The 21,996-nt window shown below is 38.1% G+C and overlaps 1 protein-coding gene across 1 annotated transcript in view; it reads right to left on the reverse strand.

The window, feature by feature from the left end:
- Positions 1 to 21,996, reverse strand: part of ATAD2 (ATPase family AAA domain containing 2) — a 68,494-nt gene that overhangs the window by 34,552 nt on the left and 11,946 nt on the right. The window contains exons 3-11 of the mRNA XM_059042781.2: positions 16,522 to 16,571; positions 14,366 to 14,531; positions 13,632 to 13,734; positions 13,290 to 13,377; positions 12,305 to 12,565; positions 11,564 to 11,681; positions 4,489 to 4,596; positions 658 to 766; positions 310 to 425 (exon numbers count right to left, since the gene is read on the reverse strand). Of these exons, the coding sequence (XP_058898764.1) occupies positions 310 to 425; positions 658 to 766; positions 4,489 to 4,596; positions 11,564 to 11,681; positions 12,305 to 12,565; positions 13,290 to 13,377; positions 13,632 to 13,734; positions 14,366 to 14,531; positions 16,522 to 16,571 (1,119 nt within the window). The remainder of the gene's footprint in view (positions 1 to 309; positions 426 to 657; positions 767 to 4,488; positions 4,597 to 11,563; positions 11,682 to 12,304; positions 12,566 to 13,289; positions 13,378 to 13,631; positions 13,735 to 14,365; positions 14,532 to 16,521; positions 16,572 to 21,996) is intronic.

Below are 21,996 nucleotides of genomic sequence, written 5' to 3' on the forward strand. Positions count from 1 at the left end.
TACTTTGACATAAATTTAAAACTAAATTACAAAACTGAAAGAAAAAAAGTAAAGAGTATGTATGAGAGGAATTCTACTAAACGTATGAAAAGCCATGGAAAATGATTTTTTTTAAATGGAGAATCAATTTTGAAACCATTTTTCATGTTAAACATTAAGAAAGTAAAAATATTCGAAACACCCAGGATGTTGCAGGGCAAGTATATAACAAATTACTGTAGACCTGAAAATTTTCAACAGAGAAGCATTATCTTTCTGGACATAGCATAGCTCAGATTTTGGCTAAAATAAAATGTATAATTAAATTACCTTGGAGGTTGAATTTTGAATTTTTCAAAGACTTCTGGATAAAGTAATGGAAACACCACCATCTCTTTTAGAGCTGCAATATGATTAGACAAGCCACCAACACTATCAAATCGCACCTGGTAATGTAAGGGAAACATTGACGTTCTTAAATTTGGAATCAAAATTAAAATCTTATTCCATTCCCAAACTACCCAAGCCACACACAGTCAACTAACAGTATCTTAGTTGTGGCCTAAAGATAAAAAAAAGAAAGAAAAGAATCTATAAAGATTAAAATTTCTGATAAAACAATTGATTTCTTTTTTATTAAACTGAAACAAAAAATAATACATTTCAGACTGTACTCACAGAAGAATCTAGTTGCATTGGATCAACATCAGCAAGGCTTCCTCCAATTTTCATTCGATCTTTATAAATTCCTTTTAATTCATCTTTCCGAAAATTTAGTGGGAGGCACCTATTTTAAAAAGATTTTTTAAAAAACCCATTCATCAACCTACTTTCCTTCCCCAAATTCCATGTTAGAATATAGACATTTAATTATATAGACATTAAATTCTTAAGAATTTAAAAAATTTCAAATGGGGAAATCATGAGATTATGTGTTTCAAGCTCCTCATTTTCTTTAGAGGTTGAGAACTTAAGTGTTAGAAATATTTATATCTGAACCTTTATTATTAAAGATATACAATCAAATGAAAATACCAGTTTTCAAGATACCACAGCAACATAAAGTAATTCATGGTTGAGAATTCAGAAAGTATCAATATACATTATAATAATCTTGTCTGACCTACAGAGAGTTTACCATTTGCCAAACACTGTTTTAGTTTAGGTGCTTTACATGTATAAATTCATTAAATCCTCACAATATTCTTATGAAGTAGGTTTGTTTTTTTTTTGTGGTACGTGGGCCTCTCACTGTTGTGGCCTCTCCCGTTGCGGAGCACAGGATTCGGACGCGCAGGCTCAGCAGCCATGGCTTATGAGCCTAGCTGTTCCGCAGCATGTGGGATCCTCCCGGACCCGGGCACGAACCTGTGTCCCCTGCATTGGCAGGCGGACTCTCAAACACTGCGCCACCAGGGAAGCCCAGAAGTAGGTATCATCATTTCGCCAATTTTAAAAGAAAACCGAGGCACAGAAAGGTTAACTGTAATGCCCAAGATCATGCAACTAGTAAGTGGCAAATCTAGGAATCACATACAAGCAGCACGTCTCCAGATCTGCAACAACTGTTACTGTACCTCTCAGCAAAATACTCATAGTCCACTAGCACCTGGATCCATATCAATCCTTTCAAGAAAGAATGAATCACTACTTTCCTAATTACTTTCAAAAACAGTTATGGTAGGTTACAAAAAATATACCTAGAAAAACCTGCTTGTTTTATAGCTGGAAGAATGAAAACACTTATGTTAAAAGTTAAGATACTTGTAGCAGAATGCCTAAGCAAAAAAATGCCTGCTGCAACTGAGCACAAGTAAAAGCACAACATGCTCACCCCAAGTGACAATTCTTGCTAGTCTCAAACTCCACGAGGAATTTATACTGCAAAGTCTAAGACAGAAAAGTTTTCAGCTGTGGCTTTTAAAAAGATATTTCTTAAACAATTCTTAATAGAACTGCATAATAATAAAAACCATTGGAATGGGACTTCCCTGGTGGCACAGTGGATGGGACTCTGTGCTCCCAATGCAGGGGGCCTGGGTTCGATCCCTGGTCAGGGAACTAGATCCCACATGCATGCCTCAACTAAGAGTTCGCATGTCACAACTAAAGAGCCCTGGAGCCACAACTAAGGAGCCCTGGAGCCACAACTGTGGAGCCAACGTACTGCAACTAAGGAGCCGGTGAGAGCCACAACTAAGGAGCCCGCCTGCCACAGCTAAGACCCAGGGCAACCAAATAAGTAAATTAATTTTTTTAAAAAGCCATAAGGTTAGATGCACATTTTTATGAAATGAAGGCAAAGTACATAGCTTTTGAATGATCTTATTGCTGTCCAATAGATATGAAATGCAAGCCAAAAATGTTATTTAAAACTTTCTATTAACCACACTAAACAGAGTAAAATTAATTTTAATAATGTATTTTATATATCCCAATATATCCAAAATATTATCATTTCATCATGCAAAATCAATATTTAAAAAATTAAGGTATTGGACTTTCCTGGTGGTGCAGTGGTTAACAATCCGCCTGCCAATGCAGAGGACATGGGTTCGAGCCCTGGTCTGGGAAGATGCCACATGCCGCAGAGCAACTAAGCCTGTGCGCCACAACTACTGAGCCTGCGAGCCACAACTACTGAGCCCGTGTGCCACAACTACTGAAGCCCACGGGCCTAGAGCCCATGCTCCACAACGAGAAGTCACCGCAATGAGAAGCTCACGGACCACAACAAAGAGTAGCCCCCACTCACCGCAACTAGAGAAAGCCCACGCGCAGCAACGAAGATCCAAGGCAGCCAAAAATAAAAAAAAATTTTTAAAAAAGTTATTTTACATTCTTTTTTTTGTACTCTTTGAAATCCAAGAGTGCATTTTTTACAAAAACTGATAGTATATGTCAATTCAGATGAGCTACATTTGAAGTGCTCAATAGCCACATGTGGCTAGCAGCCACCATATTGAATGGGGCAGAGCTAACATGATAAAAAAAAAAAAACATAGGGCTTCCCTGGTGGCGCAGTGGTTGGGAGTCCGCCTGCAGATGCAGGAGACGCGGGTTCGTGCCCTGGTCCGGGAGGATCCCACGTGCCGTGGAGCGGCTGGGCCCGTGAGCCGTGGCCGCTGGGCCTGTGCGTCCGGAGCCTGTGCTCCGCAATGGGAGAGGCCACAACAGTGAGAGGCCCGCATACCGCAAAAAAAAAAAAAAAAAAAACCATAGAACTTAGGATACAAAGAATGACTGGTTTGCATGCCCCTTCAATTATTGTCTCAATTGCTTTAACAAGCATTGTCTTCTACCCTAAGAATATTATATTAGCATCCAGGCACTGCATTTTTCATTTACCCACCCATGTTCATAAAATGGGAAAAATCCTTGCCGTTTCTATCATTGTGAAAATCAAATCAGTTGATTTATTACATGTGAACTTACACTACGAGGAGTTGTGAAATGAGTTAACCTTTCAATTTTCCTTAAGAGTTCTACAATAAGAATTTATTATCATTATACATGGAAAAAATATATTTTCTTTTTCTTTTTCGGTACGCGGGCCTCTCACTGTTATGGCGTCTCTCGTTGCGCAGCACAGGCTCCGGACGCGCAGGCTTAGCGGCCATGGCTCACGGGCCCAGCCGCTTCATGGGATCTTCCCGGACTGGGGCAAAAACCCGTGTCCCCTGCATCGGCAGGTGGACTGCCACCAGGGAAGCCCGAAAAAAATATATTTTCAATGGAAAACAAATAGTTATTTCCTCAAGTCAGTGCTTACCAAGCACCATTTTGGTTTTACAAGAAAACATATGTTCTAACCTGTTACTAGTTTCAACGGCAGACATTTTAAACAAGATGGCATTCTGGTTTATATTTTAACCTGGCATATAATTTTTTTTGGCGGTACGCGGGCCTCTCACTGTTCTGGCTTCTCCCGTTGCGCAGCACAGGCTCCGGACGCACAGGCTCAGCGGCCATGGCTCACGGGCCCAGCCGCTCCGCAGCATGTGGGATCTTCCCGGACCGGGGCACGAACCTGTGTCCCCTGCAATGGCAGGCGGACTCTCAACCACAGCGCCACCAGGGAAGCCTTTTTTTTTAAAAAAAAAAATGAGTAGTGTTTTAGAAATGCCTTTTATTTATTTATGGCTGTTGTGTTGGGTCTTCATTTCTGTGCGAGGGCTTTCTTTAGTTGTGGCGAGCGGGGGCCACTCTTCATCGCGGTGCGTGGGCCTCTCACTATCGCGGCCTCTCTTGTTGCGAAGCACAGGCTCCCGACACACAGGCTCAGTAGTTGTGGCTCACGGGCCCAGTTGCTCTGCGGCATGTGTGATCTTCCCAGGCCAGGGCTCAAACCCGTGTCCCCTACATTGGCAAGCACATTCTCAACCACTGCGCCACCAGGGAAGCCCATAGTTTTTTAATTCAGCCAAGCTGCACCTATCCTCAAATTATTCATCTTTCTTTCCACTTAAAAAAAAGCTGGTAGCTTTAAAGGAATCAACATGCACTAACCTGTTGATAGCTCTATTGCGGCTCCTTTTTCTTCGTCTCTCAAATTGTTGTTCATCTTCAGAAGAGGAAGATGAAGTAGAGTCACTACTGTGGATTGCATGCCTTCGCCTAAAGTAAAGAGGAAAACTGAAATCATGATGAAGGCAGGAGAAAACGGGCATCTTACGGGATGCAAACATTAGAAATACCTAATAATACAAAAATGTTTATCATAAAATTAATCCATTTGCTGAATCAATGAAGTAAGCTTTGTTGGTTGAATCTTTTGAAGGGAATAAAAGACTTAGACAACTGAAGAGGGAAAAAAAGATAGGAGGCTGTGGTACAGATGACAATCAAATGTTCATTAAGACGAAACATGGTCCAGGCAGGGTGACTTCTTATTCTTAGTCTTAATATAAATCAGTTACCCTCAAAGAGAAAGGCGGGATAAAGAGGGTTTTAGAATCTTTGTGACTGTAATTTTAGAAAGTATTTTCAACATTATATTACATATAATTTACACTTGGAAGGGAATCACCTATTTTGAAATGTCAAACAACCTTAAAAGGAGAACAAGAGAATTTTTATGTAAACCAAAGGGGATCAAGAAGGGTTAAAAAATGCTAAGAAACTGTGAGAAATGAGATGGGTCTTTTATCTATAGTATATCCTCAACTCTAAATTCACAACTGCCATTTAACTGTTGTGTAAATGTGGATGAGTTAACTCAACCCATATAAGCCTCAATTTTCTCACGTAAACAAAAAAAGACTTCCCTGGTGGCGCAGTGGTTGAGAATCTGCCTGCTAATGCAGGGGACACGGGTTCGAGCCCTGGTCTTGGAAGATCCCACATGCCGCAGAGCAACTGGGCCTGTGAGCCACAACTACTGAGCCTGCGCATCTGGAGCCTGTGCTCTGCAACGAGAGGCCGCGATAGTGAGAGGCCCCCGCTTGCCACAACTAGAGAAAGCCCTTGCACAGAAACGAAGATCCAACACAGCCAAAAATGGAAGGAAGGGAGGGAGGGAGGGAGGAAGGAAGGAAGGAAGGAAGGGAGGGAGAAAGAATCCACCTGCCAATGCAGGGGACACGGGTTCGAGCCCTGGTCTGGGAAGATCCCACAGGACGCGGAGCAACTAAGCCCGTGCGCCACAACTACTGAGCCTGTGCTCTAGAGGCCACGAGCCACGACCACTGAAGCCCACGTGCCTAGAGCCTCTGATCCGCAACAAGAGAAGCCACCGCAATGAGAAGCCTGCACACCGCAACGAAGAGTAGCCCCCACTCGCCACAACTAGAGAAAGACCGTGCGCAGCAACGAAGACCCACACAGACAAAAATAAATAACTTATTTTTTTAAAAAGATAAAAATAATCAAAATCTTAGGCTGGGTGGTAGTATTGAATACGATGCTGATATATGTGGAATCTAGAAAAATGGTACAGATGAACCTATTTGCAAGTCAGAAATAGAGACACAGGTGTAGAGAACAAACTTATGGACACCAAGGGGGGAAAATGGCGGGTGGGGTGGTGGTGGTGGGATGAATTGGGAGTTTGGGATTGCCATGTATACACTAATATGTATAAAATAGAAACTAATAAGAACCTGATGTATAAAAAATAAAATTCAAAAATTCAAAAAAAAATACAATGCTGAGTGCTGCAAATACTCAAAAAGTTTTAAAATCACTTCTGCCTTTGGACAGTTGCAAAGACCCACAGAATAAAAACAGAATCTGGCTGGGAAAACCTTTAATCATTCTATTGGCTCAGGGTCTAGAGCATTTCCTGAGGCAGAGTACAATCATGGTTAAGTAGGTATGTCCAAAAATATAAAAGGATCACAATCTATTATCTGCAAAATTGAGCTCCAGAATCTTATACCTAAAAAAAAAAACCTCTGAAAACTTTTTCCATTATTCACTTAGCAGCAAAACATGACCTGAAATGTCATAAAAGCAATTCAAAATCTCTATTTGTCCTGCTTACTGTGATTATTCATATATTTTGCTATAAAATTAATATATGTGACTATACAGTGCTGGCCCAGACACACCTACAAATGTTAATATTGCACATTATATATGTTGTATGTTTTCCTTGTAAATCCCCCCCATATCTGAATTCTGAAATATAAAGCAGCCCCAGGATTTTGATAAGGGGTTGGGGAAACAGATATAAGTGAGAAAATAATCCTTCACCATCTACCCACTCAAACACATCCAAAGACCATATTTGTGATCTGCCTGTAAAACCACCGAGTACAAGTCTGCAGTTTTATATGAAAGACTAACTTATTTCATACTACCATTAATATTATAAATAGAATCTTACTTATAATTATGTAATATACATAATTGTGTGTGAATTCAGTAGGTATTCACATAATTAAGACTAACAATTAATAAAAAGGACTAATTTACTAAGTGTTTCTTGTACCAGGCGGTTGACATATTATCAAACTTAATTAAAACTGGACAAGTACATATTAGTAGGCTCATTATACAGTCGGGGCCAACGTGGCTCATAGTTTAAAGAACTTGCTTAAAATATCAGAATTAGTCAATGATGGTATAATTCAAAATCTTTGCCTATTTAAAAAAAATCCACATTCTGTACACTACCACACTGATGATCTCCAGTTTATTTCATAAACCAATAAAGTTATAAGCAAACAAAACCTTGTGGACTGACAAAGTTTCCAACATCTGATGTGCAAAGTAGGGATTATTTTTGAACATTATACTTACAAATGCATATAGAACTTAACATGTGCCAGATACTATTTTAAACATTTTATAGGTATTAACTCACCTAATTTGCACAATACTATGAGATAGGTGCTACTGTCTCCATTCTACAGATCAAAAAACTAAAGCATGGAGAGGTTAAATAACTGGAAAAGGTCACTAATAAGTAAGTGGTAGAGCTGAACTCACAACCTAGGCAGTCCTAGTTCTTCAAAAATTACACTACACTGTAGAAAGGCCATTATTTCAGTTAAAAAAAACTCTAAATACATATACCCACATTCATTTTCTTTTTTCCATTTTACTAATAACTTTTGAAAAATTTGGCACAGACAGCACTGGACCAGCACTTTGAACCTAACTGGAGTGTCTAGAGTTGCCAGTTATAGTTCCTTGACAACCAGTAACATGTACTTTGTAATACCAGTGAAGCAATTGTGCTATTTATGTTACCTTCTTGTTTAAAGGGGCTAGGCTTGTTCCAGAAACTCCAAACTGAAGCTAAAGAGTAAACCTTGGATGACTAGAGGTTAGCAATCACAAGGAAGAAAGAAAATTCTACTTAAAGGCAGCATTTCTGAAGTTCTGCTATGTAAGTATGCCAAAGACCCTTCAAAAATCCTACATTGTGGCTGCAAGTTTCATTAAGAGCAATGTTCAAACAACTCTTTGGATGTGTGCTTTGTTTCCCTGCCTAAGTAGGATATAAATGATAAACAGAAGCTGGTCTCTTCAAGAAAAAGTAAAAAGACTAATAAGCCAAATGACTACCATTAAAGTTGTTAGAAGGAATGAGATGTTAACTCCACCATGGTGAAGAAATTGAAAAAAAAAGGGTTTAAAGGGCTACATTCGAAAGATCAGGTAATAACAAGTGTTAGTAAAGGTGTAGAGAAATTGGAACTCTAGTACATTGCTTGTGGAAATGTAAAGGGCAGCAGCCATTTTGGAAAAACAATCTGGCAATTCCTCAAAACATTAAATATAGTTAGCATTTGATCTAGCAATTCCACTTTTAGGTATATACCCAAGAGAAATGAAAACATTTGTTCACACAAAAAGTTGTACATGAATGTTCATAATAGCATTACTCATAATAGCCAAAAAGTAGAATCAACCCAAATGTCCATCAAATTAATAAAGGGATAAACAAAGTATAGTATATTTATACAATGGAATCTTATTTGGCAATAAAAAGGAATGAAGTACTAATACATCCTACAATGAGGATGAACCTTGAAAATATTATACCAAGCAAAAGAAGCCAGTCACAAAGAATTCCACTTATATGAAATACCCAGAATCTATACAAACAGAAAGTAGAACAGTGGTAGGTTAGGGCTGAAAGGATTGGCGAGTGATAACTAGAGTACAGGGTTACATTTTTTTTTTTTTTTTTTTTGGTCATGCCATGCACGTACGGGATCTCAGTTCCCTGGTCAGGGATGGAACCTGTGCCCCCTACATTGGGAGAGCAGAGTCTTAACCACTGGACCACCAGGGAAGTCCCCAGGGTTACTCTTTGAGGCAAGAAAAATGTTCTAAAATTGTGGTGGTTGGGATTTCCCTGGTGGTCCAGTGGGTAAGATTCCACTCTCCCAATGCAAGGGGCCCGGGTTTGATCCCTGGTAGGGGAACTAGATCCCGCATGCATGCCGCAGCTAAGAGTTCGCATGCCACAACTAAGAAGTCCACATGCTGCAACTAAAAGATTCCACATGCTGCAACAGAGATCCCATGTGCCACAACTAAGACCTGGTGCAGCCAAAATAAATAAATAAATAAAATAAATATTAAAAAAATAAAACAAAATTGTGGTGATAGTTGCACAACTCAGTGAATAAAAAACATTGAATTGTATACTTTAAATGGGCGAACTATATGGTATGTGAATTATATCACAATAAAGTTGTTATCAAAAAGTTTAAAGGGAGTTATCAAAACCAACACCAAGGTAATTAAGTCAAATAATGTGACTCAGGGTACAGATTAAATCTCTTGGTTCATAGTTTAAATGAGTCAGAATCCTCCACTAGTCCGAGATCCAAGGTCAGGAATTCTGACTTAAGTCATTTTTATATCCATAGTGCTTAGCACATAGTAGTACTCAAACATTTGTTAAATAATAGGAGGGGGAAAAAAATCCCGTATCCAAGGAGCTATGCAATAACATGAGACACTCTCCATAGAGAAAGAGTATACCCTGTGAACCAAATATGGGAACTCAAGCACCAAAGTGGCAAAAAAAATTCCTACCTACTGCAAGATATATCACAGGTGGTGATTACAGAGGTAAGTCAATCAACAAGCATGTTAATTCCAAAATATAAACCCATTAAATATGGGAAAAGAAATTAAACTTCAAAGTAACTGCCAGCCTCTCACTTCTGTGGGATCAAACATAGCCTGTTTTGTGAGTCAGTCAACCAAGACAGCTGCCCTAGGCCCTGTGCTTGATGGGGACTCCAGGGAGCACTACACCTTACTCTCCTTTTCTGAGGATCATTAAATTACACTATCAAAATATTGGTCTTTAACAATATCCTATGGGGCCTATAAAAAGTACCGACAGCGTGGCCTCCTTTTTTTTTTTATCTATATTTATTTATTTGGGCTGCACCGGGTCTTAGTTGTGGCACGCAGGATCTTTGTTGTGGCATGTGGACTTCTTAGTTGCAGCATGCAGACTCTTAGTTGCGGCATGCATGTGGGATCTAGTTCCCTGACCGGCTATCGAACCCAGGCCCCCGGAACTGGGAGCGCTGAGTCTTACCCACTGGACCATCACAAAAGTCCCTGGCCTCTTTTCTTTTTTGTGTGTGTGTGTTTAACTTTTTTTTTTATTGAAGTATAGTTGATTTACAATGTTGTGTTAGTTTCAGGTGTACAGCACAGTGATTCAGTTATACATACATATATATTTAAGAATATGTATATATTTTTTCAGATTCTTTTCCCTTATAGGTTATTACAAGATATTGAGTATATAGTTCCCTGTGCTATACAGGTCCTTGTTGGTTACCTATTTTATTTTATTTATTTATTTATTTTTAAAAATTTTATTTATTTATTATTTTTGGCTGCGTTGGGTCTTCGTTGCTGTGCGCAGGCTTTCTCTAGTTGCAGCGAGCGGGGGCTACTCTTCATTGCAGTGCGCAGGCTTCTCACTGAGGTGGCTTCTCCTGTTGTGGAGCACGGGCTCTAGGCACATGGGCTTCAGTAGTTTTGACTGGCCTCTTTTCAAGTGCAGTTTATCTTGGGCAGCCCTGACAGGTTGTCTTTCTGATTCTCTATGCTTCTGGGCTCTGGTTGTGTGAAAAGGGATGATGAAACAAGAAATCTAGACTGTACACTTGTGATTTTGAGACTCTGAACATCAAATTAAAAGACCCCGGGACGCAAGCAGTAGTTCATATTTTTCCTAGAAGAGAGAAATTTGTCAGTACCTATAGAGGTGTTGCCTTCCATGGCCAAAACATGATCAGATATAGTCTGCTTCTATGAGGAGGCTTCTAAAAACTGTTCGAATAGTTGAAGTCTCACAAGACTTCAGTCTTACTTCTGAGCACATTAATAATATTAGGAAAAAAGCACCATTCCCCACATGAGTGTTATTTTTTTCTGCCTCTTTAGGCTTCACCCTATAAGCTTTCTCATTCATGAACTACTATAATGCTACTATTACCCAGAAAATTCTAATGCATCAGAAAATCTTTTATTACTCAGGAGAATGAAGAAATAACAAGAATTACCTCTTTAGACTTAAGTATGACAGACAGGCAACAAGTCTCAGGATGTAGAGGAAAAGAAATCCACAAATAATTTGAATAGTCATAGAAAATTAATGTTTCCCAGTATGTAAGAAGAGCAAATTTGAAAAATATATCCAAAAGTGGATGGTTACAGTTGTAAGTCTAGAAGCTATGTAACTTAGAATTTGTCATGGTAAGAAAATATATCTAGGACAGTATGTGAAGATAAGACTAAACCTATACTCTAACTAAATGTGAAAATTAAATGAAACAATCTATGTAAAATGCTTAACACCAAGCCAGGAATACAGTAAACACTGAAGCAAAGGTAGCTCTCTATTATTAGTGTGGAACAATGGAATAAACTACCTTACCATAGTAGTTGTTAACAATTCCTATCGGTGGAAGCAAAACCAAAAACTAGTCAGTGGTAGGGGGGATTAGAACACTAAAGACATAGAGCTAACTCTCCCAAATATACAATTCTAGAATTCTATCCTGATAGCCTAATACTAAGACTCTAGAATCCTACCTTAACATAGAGACAATTATGTTGCCATAAGTCAGTCACTATTTCAGAACCAAACCTGTTCATTCGTTTACAATAAGGACTTCTTGGTCCCGCAGAAGATAATCGATATCTTGGTCTTGTGGGAGAAGCTGGGCCACTATAAAATATGTTGGGCTTTCTCTGATGACGAGGTTCTAAGAAAAAAAATTATATGTATGTGACATATAAATACGTTTAAAGACAATTTTGCTCTTCACCTAAATACTTACAATGATGCTACCTTCCATGAAAATACTAGTACATATCTACTGTAGAATATTTTACTGTTCATGTTTTAAATCGTTTACGCCTGCAACGTTGCTGTTTAATATATATGTGTAGCACAGACAACAACCAACCAAAACACACACTGGCCATAAACAACCATTATGATTATACTTGATGCATAATAGCTGATTATCAGCTTTGCATATATACACTCAAGAAGTATTGAGGTACAACTTAAACATAAATCAAAAGCGGTCCTATTTATACTAATTTATAAAATAAAGCACAAAGCTGTGAAAACTAAAATAATTAAAGACAGACATGAAATTTCAAAATAACCCAATTATTTACTTTTATCAAGGCTAACATTTAACTTTCTCTAGAAGAAATAACTTCTTGCACATCTTGGGTAAGTTATGAAAGACAACAGCCATGAGTATTCTGCAAAATGAAAACATGAAAAATAAGAATAACAGAAGAAAGGCAGTGAAGATAAAGGAAACCTGATTATATCTTCTCCTGGAAAAAAAAAAAAAAAGATAGCACTTACTTTCCAGTGGAGCCTGATAGTAAACGGTAGCTTTTCTCTGTCTAAGATAATATCGTTTCTGATTGTCTTCTTCTCCATCCTCTTCATCTTCATCATCATCATCTTCATCATCGTCATCTTCATCATCAACATCTTCTTCATCATCATCTTCTTCATCATCATCTTCTTCATCATCATCTTCTACAACATCGTCTTCTTCATCATCATCTTCATCTTCACCATCATCTTCATCTTCTTGGTCTTCACCCTCTTCAGATGACTCTACAATTAAGAATCATTTACTTTCAGGCTTCTCACCCAAATGCTAACAATTTTTAAAATAGGGGAATAGAAAAAGACTTTCCTTTTAAAATTTATTTACTTCTAGATTGTTCATAGAAAGAATCTGTAATTCTGCAACATCAAATGAAGATTTTTAAAAAACGAAGTAAAAAACTATAGAATTAAAAACAACTAGGGGAAGGAAAAAAGTAGTTTAAAGGCTACTATCAGTACATGCCAAACTAAAGTTTATAGCGTTACTGCTAATTTCATTGATATAGTGGACTTCTGGCTGCCACTGAGTGACATGCAGTGTAACTCAAATAATCTGCTTAAGATAATGTAAAACACCCTCACCAAACATTTAAAACGCATTTCGGAAAACTGATTTTCATTCAATAAAAGTTCTAAGAAATTGCAGCGATAAGTCCTAAACAGAACAGTAAAACTCAACTTTAATTCACTTTTAACTCAAACAGGTAGAGAGATATGTTGTCTGTAGATGTATTATACAAACAAACCAGTTTCATTTGTTTTAGCATGTTTAAGTACTTTCCTAACATAACATATTACCCTTTTATCTCCCCTGCCTTCACTTTTTTCTTTGAAACCATGACAACCCTCTTAATTTATCATAAACTACCATAAATGTCACAGCTTCTGAATAAAAAGGCTATATTCTGCTAAATAAAACCCAGAAGATAGAACAAGAGAAAAGACTAACCCACACTGCCTTCTTGATTGTCAGTTGTTTCTTCATCAGTTCTTTGAATACGTTTTCGTTTTCCTCTTGTGTACATATTAAGATTCCCCTACAAATGTTTAAATGAAATCCATTAATATTTAGTACGTTTATTTAAAAAAATCCAGTAGGGCCTTCCAATCCTACTGAAAATGAAGATATTTCCAGCTATAAACTCTTAAAACTCCAGCAATAACTAGTGACTGATCAAACAAATGCTGAACAAAATGATGAATAATTTAACCAAAAAATGGATAGGTTCTAGAGAAAAAAGGTTAAACTGGAGATTATTAAATCATCCCCTTAATGGAAGAATATATTTACTTCTTCTGTTTCATTAAACGCTCTCAAGTCTTCAAGTTCTCTCATTCGCTGTCTACGCATCTTCTTCATATCATCCATTTTTTGAAGTACAGCTTCAGCAGTGCTTTAAAATAAATGATATAAAAATAAGCTAAAACTGTAAAAGAGTAGTATATTTTAGGACTTCCCTGGTGGCGCAGTGGTTAAGAATCCGCCTGCCAATGCAGGGGACACGGGTTCGAGCGCTGGTCCCGGAAGATCCCACATGCCGCGGAGCAACTAAGCCCGTGCGCCACAGCTACTGAGCCTACACTCTATAGAGCCCGCGCTCCGCAACAAGAGAAGCCACCACAATGAGAAGCCTGTGCACCGCAATGAAGAGTAGTCCCCGCTCACCACAACTAGAGAAAGCTCGCATGCAGCAACGAAGACCCAACACAGCCAGAAATAAAGAAATTTATTTAAAAAATAAAAGAGTAGTATATTTTTTAAAACTTAATTTTTCTTCCATTGTATTCTGAGTGCTGGGATTTTAAATACCCTTATAAGAAGCACTGATTTACTAATGTAAAAATATTTCATATTCTTTGTAAGAATTTAAATACACATACAGAATTATTACAAAGTCCTCTAATAATCACTCTCCTTTATACTTTACATAAACTGAATGCATTAAGTACTCCTGCTAGTCAAAACTTAGTCCCCAACAAAAAGTTTTTGCCAGCTAAATAATCTTGATCTAAATTATTACTTACTTTGTTATAAGTTTGTCAAATAGTACAGACTGGTTCATGCTACCATAACGACTTCTAATCCTGCAACTTCGGCGAACTTCAACATCACCATTCTCTTCATGCAAGCATTCTGTCTTTTGAACTATGTTTCTAGTCCTCAATGACCGAGTAACTGTAATTACTTTGTCTTCATAGATGTGTACATAAAAGCAAACAGAAAGATTTGAAATAACAGCATTTAGAAAACAATTCTAAAATGAACAACTGAATAGCTACACTTTCATATAATGAAATTTTAGTTTCTTGAACTTACCCTTCTCAAAAATACTAGAAAACAAAAATAAAGTTACAACATACACCTACCATAGGTCCAGCCACACTACTCTCAAGAGAAAATGAAAGTTATATATATAATACAAAGACTTGTACACAATGTTCAAAGCAGTTTTGTGACAGTCCCCAAATGGAAACAACCCAAATGTCCATCAAAAGATGAAATTGTGGGAAACAACCTAAGTGTCCATCAACAGGTGAATGGATAAAGAAGATGTGGAATATACACACAATAGAATATTATTCAGCCATGAGAAAGGATATCCTGCTATTTGCAGTAATATGGATGGACCTTGAGGGCATTATACTAAGTGAAATAAGTCAGAGAAAGACAAATACTGAATGGTATCACTTACATGTTCAATCTAGAAAAACCAAACTCATAGAAACAGAGACTAGAATGATGGTTACAAAGGACTGGGAAGTGAGAGAAAAAGGGGAGATTGTTAATCAAAGAGTACAAATTTTCAGCCATAAAATGAGTGAGTTCTGGGGCTCTAATGTACAGCAGAGTGGCTATAGTTAGTAATACTGTATTGCAGGGGTCCCCAACCCACGAGCCTGTTAGGAACCATGCCGCACAGCAGGAGGTGAGCAGCAGGTGATCAAGCGAAGCTTCAACTGTATTTACAGTCGCTCCCCATCACTCGCATTACCGCCTGAGCTCTGCCTCCTGTCAGATCAGTGGCAGCATTAGATTCTCATAGGAGCTCAAACCCTACTGTGAACTGCACATGCAAAGGATCTAGGTTGCACACTCCTTATGAGAACCTAATGCCCGATGATCTGAGGTGGAGCTGAGGCAGTAATGCTAGCGCTGGAGAGCAGCTGCAAATACAGATTATCATTAGCAGAGAGATTTGACTGCACAGAGACCATAATAAATCAATTGCTTGCAGATTCATACCAAAACCCTATCAGTGAGTGGCAAGTGAAAACAAGCTCAGGGCTCCCACTGATTCTGCCTTATGGTGAGTTGTATAATTATTTCATTACATATTACAATGTAATAATAACAGAAATAAGGTGCACAATAAATGTAATGCTCTTGAATCATCCCCAAACCATCCCCCCAACACCTCCGCCCCCCAGTCCGTGGAAAAATTGTCTTCAATGAAATTGGTCCCTGGTGCCAAACAGGATGGAGACTGCTACCATATTGTATACTTGAAAGTTGCTGGGAGAGTGGATCTTGAATGTTCTCAGCACAAAAAAGAAATGGTAATTATGTGACATGATGCACGTGTTACATAAAGCCATGGTAATAATCATTTTGCAATATGTAAGTATCAAATCAACAATGCAATGTACTCCTTAAGTTAAGGCAATGTTAAATGCTAATTATATTAAAATAAAGCTAAGGAAAAAAAATTGTGGTATATCCACATAATGGAATACTACTCAGCAATAAAAAGCAACAATATGGATGATACTCAAAGTAATTATGCTGAGTCAAAGAAGCCAAAGAAGAATGCATGCCGTGTAATTCCATTAATGTAAAACTCTAGACAATACACACTCACCATACTCTACAGGACTCTGTTGAGTGCTGTCACACTCTACAGTGACAGCAAGCAGACTGGTGGCTGCTCAGGAATCTTGGGTCATGGAGAGGAGCTAGAGGAGCCAGGAGCAATTACAAAGGGGCCTGAGGAAATCCTGGAGGGTGATGGTTATCTTTACTACCTTATCGTGGTGATGGTTTGACGGCATGCACTTGTATCAAAACCAAACAAACTGTACACTTCAAATATGGACAGTGTATTGCATGTACCACAATACGCCTGTAAACAAAATACTAAATACTTGCTTTAAAAAATTTAAATGCCTTTAACTTCACTTACCTTCTTTGCACTCTTCTTTTTTTTTATCAGCCTGCTGTCTGGCCAACTGCCTATATGAAAAAAATATAGCAAATAATTCAAAATAATTGACATAATTTTCAATCCTATATTTTATACTACAAACTAGGACCAAAAATTAAATCAGCTTGGAGGGTAAATACTTATAGCTACCTAAAAACCAGTGAAAAAATAGCACGAGGATACCTATGCTTGTATATTGCTATGGCTAAACAAAGGCTGAGAACCCTGTTGTGAAATTCAATGATACACAGCTGTGTCTCAGTAACAGCAGGGGATTGGTTCCAGGACCCCACATGGATACCAAAATCCGAGGATGCTCAAGTCTCCTATATAAAATGGCATAGTATTTGCATATAACCTCTGCCCATCCTTTTGTATACTTTATTTTTAAAATAAATTTATTTATTTATTTTTGGCTGCACTGGGTCTTCGTTGCTGTGTGCGGGCTTTCTCTAGTTGCCGCAAGTGGGGGCTACTCTTCATTGAGGTGCACAGGCTTCTTTTGTTGTGGAACAAGGCTCTAGGCACGCGGGCTTCACTGGTTGTGGCACGTGGGCTCTAGAGCGCAGGCTCAGTAGTTATGGCACATGGGCTTAGGTGTTCCACCGCATGTGGGACCTTCCTGGACCAGGGCTCAAACCCGTGTCACCTGCGTTGGCAGGCAGATTCTTAACCACTGTGCCACCAGGGAAGCCTGTCCTCTTGTATACTTTATTTTTTATTTTTTTTCAAGTACTAACCAGGCCCGACCCTGCTTAGCTTCCGAGATCAGATGAGATCGGGCGCGTTCAGGGTGGTATGGCCGTAGACCTCTTGTATACTTTAAATCACCTCTAGTTTACTTATAATACCTAATACAATGTAAATGCTACGTAAACAGTTGTTGGTGAGTGGTAAATTCAAGTTTTGCTTTTCGGAGCTTTCTGGAATTTGGGGGGAGGGGATATTTTCAATCCACTGTTGGTTGAATCTGCACATGTATAACCAGTGGATACAGAGGGCCAACTGTACGCATTTAACTCTTAGCTAAACAGAATTAATCAGAACAAAGTATCTTACTTAAAACAAGAAATGAAATCCTTAGCCTAAGTATTTAGGTATAACTGAACTAATAAGCACTGAGTAAAAACAAGACAACATGTTTTACACCACAGGGATATAGTGGTCCCACATCCTTGAGGACCTATAAACATGTTACAGAACTTAGTGACATGTTCATTTCCTTCTAAGAACATTTGCTGGCTACAATCTTTACATGACATGCATTATCATTCACATGTAGAAAGAGTCACATTTGTGAATCAGATATCCCACCTACAAACTGGTATACAGAATCTGTTGAATTGCAAAGAACACCTTCCAAAGCTTAAAGAAAGTATCCTTCTCTCTTTCCCCAAATCCACTGAGCAACGAAGCAGTATGTCTCATTAACCTATTTTTAGGGACTCAATTTTCCATACTTGGATAGGCTATATCTATTAATCAACCTATGAATCAAGCAATATTTGCAAGTGTGCTGGTTATACCCATGGAGTTTCAAATGGGACACTTTAAAATAAAACAAACCCATCTTATCCAGAAGAGCTAACTCATGTGTCCTCCTAACAATGTAAGTCATCATTAATTCCTTATCTCTTTTGGAACACAGGTAAGAACCAAGAACAAAATAAAAAACCTTACAGCAATCCATCTACAGATCAAGGTCTAGTTTGTTCACAGACTTTTCTCATAGAGGAGATCCTCCCTCCATACCATGTAGGTCTACACTTTTATAAACCAGACCCTGTATTAGATGCTAGGGATACAAAGACTAAAGCAGTGGGTTTTTTGGGGTTTTTTTTTTTTTGCCTGTAGGGGAAGGGAAGCATTTTTTACCCTTGCAGGGGTTGCTATACTTGTTCTTAAACAGCTAGATAATAAATATTTTTGGCTTGTCAGTTTCTGTCATAACTACTCGTACAACTCTAACAGTGAAGCAGGAATGCAGTCATAAACAGAAGTAATGGGCATGGCTGTGTTCCAATGAAACTATTTACCAAAACAGGTGTTTGGACTCTGTGAATCTGATGAAAGCTATGGATCTTTTCTCCCTAGAAAACTGCATATACACCTACAAGTTTAAACATTACTTCAGAGGTTTCATATGCCCCCTGAAACCATGATTACTGGACCTAGTTAAGAACTCCAGGACCAGACAAATATATATCCTGCTCTCAAGGCACAGTTATTCAAATCTTTATTATTCTAACAGTCTTGGTCCCCTGGTCTTTGAGCCCCAAACAGATTGAAAATAAAGGGTTGAGGGGTAAAAAAACACAGAAAGAAAGTAAGTAAAGAGATTACTATAGTCAAACTGGCAACAGCAAAAAGGGTCACCATGATAGGAAATAAGAAAACTACATAAGGCAGAATTCAAAAATACTATAGACCACTTTATATGTCTTAAACAAACAGATCCTGGTGTTACCACTACATAAAATTATAGTCTTTGTAACAATGATGTGAATACAGGGAGTTTTTTTAAAGATAGGAATTCTTCTTTTAAAGATTGGAAGAAATATAAATGGCCAGCCAATAAGCACATGAAAAATATTCAACATCATTAACCACCAAGGAAATGCAAATGAGAACCACAATGAGATACTTCATACTCACATGTCCAAAACCAGAAAGACAGACTATGGCAAGTGTTAGTGAGGATGCAGACAAATTGGAATCCTCATGCATTGCTGGTGGGAATGTAAAATGGTACGGCTGCTTTGGACAATGTTAAAACAGAGTTACCATTTAGCCCAGCAATTCACTCCTAGGTATATACCCAAAAGAACCAAAACCCTATGTTCACACAAAAATTTGTACACTAATGTTCAACTACTAATGAGTGGATAAACAAAATGTAACATATTCATATAATGGAATCTTACTTGGCAATAAAAATAATGAAGTGATGATAGATACTACGATATAGATGAACCTTCAAAACATACCAAGTAAAAGAAGTCTAACACGAAAGAATATATGTCGTATGATTCCACTTGTATAAAATATTCAGAATAGGCAAATCCACAGAGATAGAAAGTAGATTTGTGGTTCCCAAGGGGCTGGGGATGGAGGGATAATGGGTATGGTGTTTCTTTTTGGGGTGATGAAAATATACTGAAATTAGATAGCAGCAGTACTTGTATAATACTGCAAATATTCTAAAACCACTGAATTATACACTTTAAAATCATGAATATTAATGGTACATGAATTATATTTCAATAAGTTATTTTAAAATAATTAATAAAGATAGGAATTCAATAAATTTTAGAAGCAACCTCATTTAAAAACACCAAGTCACTCATTTCTTAAAATAATATTATCTTTTAAAAAATATTTATTTATTTATATTTTTGGCTGCGTTGGTCTTAGTTGCAGCATGCAGGACCTTCATTGCGGCATGCAGGATCTTTGTCGCAGCACGCGGGCTTCTCTCTAGCTGTGGCATGCAGGTTTTCTCTCTCTCTAGTTGTGGCGCATGGGCTCCAGAACACGTGGGCTTTGTAGTTTGCAGCAAGCGGGCTCTAGTTGCGGTGTGCAGGCTCAGTAGTTGCGGCGTGCGGGCTTAGCTGCCCCACGCCATGTGGGATCTTAGTTCCCCGACCAGGGATTGAACCCAAGTCCCCTGCATTGGAAGGCTGATTCTTTACCACTGGGCCACCAGGGAAGTCCTACCAAGTCACTCATCTTTAAATCAGGATTAAAAAAACCACTTATTTTAATACATTCCTTTAATACCTAGCACAATGTTTCACAGACCTGAGTACCATACAGAGCCTTTCAAAGATAAAGACTTTTGAGGATTTCCAATATTATGTTTTTTATGATTATGTACAAGCCAAACTAGATATAAATAAATTCATTTAGGTTTTATACAAATGAAACTACAAAAACTACCAACAAAAATATTAACGGAATACATTGGAGGTTTTGCTGAAACAAATTAGCCATTTGCTGTGTGAATGTGGTTCAGACTGCTATGGGTTTCTCTTGAGTTTGGAATGTTATGTATCATGTTTATTGTATAACATGATGACTCAATTCATCCATTTCTCTTTAACTGAACTGCTCCAAATCTTCATTTGAACAGCATGTCATTACATCACGTGGCTTTCTCTTGGAAGCAGGTGCATCCTTTATGTATTAAGGTCGGACTCAGTTCTTTTTTTAAATATTTATTTATTCATTTTGGTTGTGCCGGGTCTTAGTTGTGGCACGTGGGACCTTCGCTGTGGCATGTGGACTTCTTGGTTGCAGCATGAGAACTTCTTGGTTGCGGTATGCGGTCTTCTTAGTTGTGGCATGCATGCAGGATCTCGTTCCCTGACCAGGGATCGAACCTGGGCCCCCTGCATTGGGAGTGCAGAGTCTTACCCACTGGACCACCACGGAAGTCCCCAGACTCAGTTCTTATCTCTGAACCCGAGATGACTAAAGCAGTAGTATTTGGTGCCAAATATAAACATAAACGCAGGGCCTGAAATTTTATGGCTATTCTCTGTAAGGTAGCAATTTAGATGATTCAGAATATTTTTTCTTCAGATCATGAAATAATCTTTAAATTCTCATAGAGAATTCACGGAACCCACCAACTCAACCCCACCCCCAAAAGACTTCAAGTTTCAGAAATACTGGGGTAGCTTAAATTGTATTTCATTGTACTAAAAATTGTACATTTCCCCCCCATTTTAACATCTCTGAAATTGGGATATATCTTATTACTGATGGTATGTCATAGTTTAACTTTCAGTGCTTCTTTCTTACTTACTGTCTCATAAAATAATGCTGTGTGTTTTAATTGTTGCTAACTTGGATTCCATGAAATACAGTAGGTATTCCACGAATAGTGGATGAAACAAGACGCAGATTTAAATATATACAATAAAAGACCAAGTAAATAACTGAAAAAAATAACAGTACCAAAAAGAAACTTAAAAGGGCACAGCCTCACTTATCTGGAAAATCTGCTACACAAAATAAGAATCAAGCCAAAGCAATCTTGTGGGGGGAAAAAAAACGGAGCTGGAGGAATCAGGCTCCCTAGAGCCCGCATTCCGCAACAAGAGAAGCCACCACAATGAGAAGCCTGCACACCGCAACGAAGAGTAGTGTCCACTCGCTGCAACTAGAGAAAGCCCCTGTGCAGCAACGAAGATCCAACGCAGCCAAAAATAAATATTTAAAAAAAAATTCTATTTGAGAGTAAGATGGTTCTAGTTTTCTATGTCATTATGAGTAAATTCTTTGTGAGAAGAATTAATGTAAAAACAATTATTTCATCAAACAAATTTTATTATAATTGGCACCTCTCTCCCAATTCCTGTTAAGCCCACCAAAATGGGGACAAAAGTGAAGGTTTTGAGCTAATTAAAGTTAGATTTAAATTTGCCCTGGACCAAATAAACCCAAATT

The sequence above is a fragment of the Kogia breviceps genome, chromosome 17 (assembly GCF_026419965.1).
Source record: "Kogia breviceps isolate mKogBre1 chromosome 17, mKogBre1 haplotype 1, whole genome shotgun sequence".
NCBI lineage: Eukaryota > Metazoa > Chordata > Mammalia > Artiodactyla > Physeteridae > Kogia > Kogia breviceps.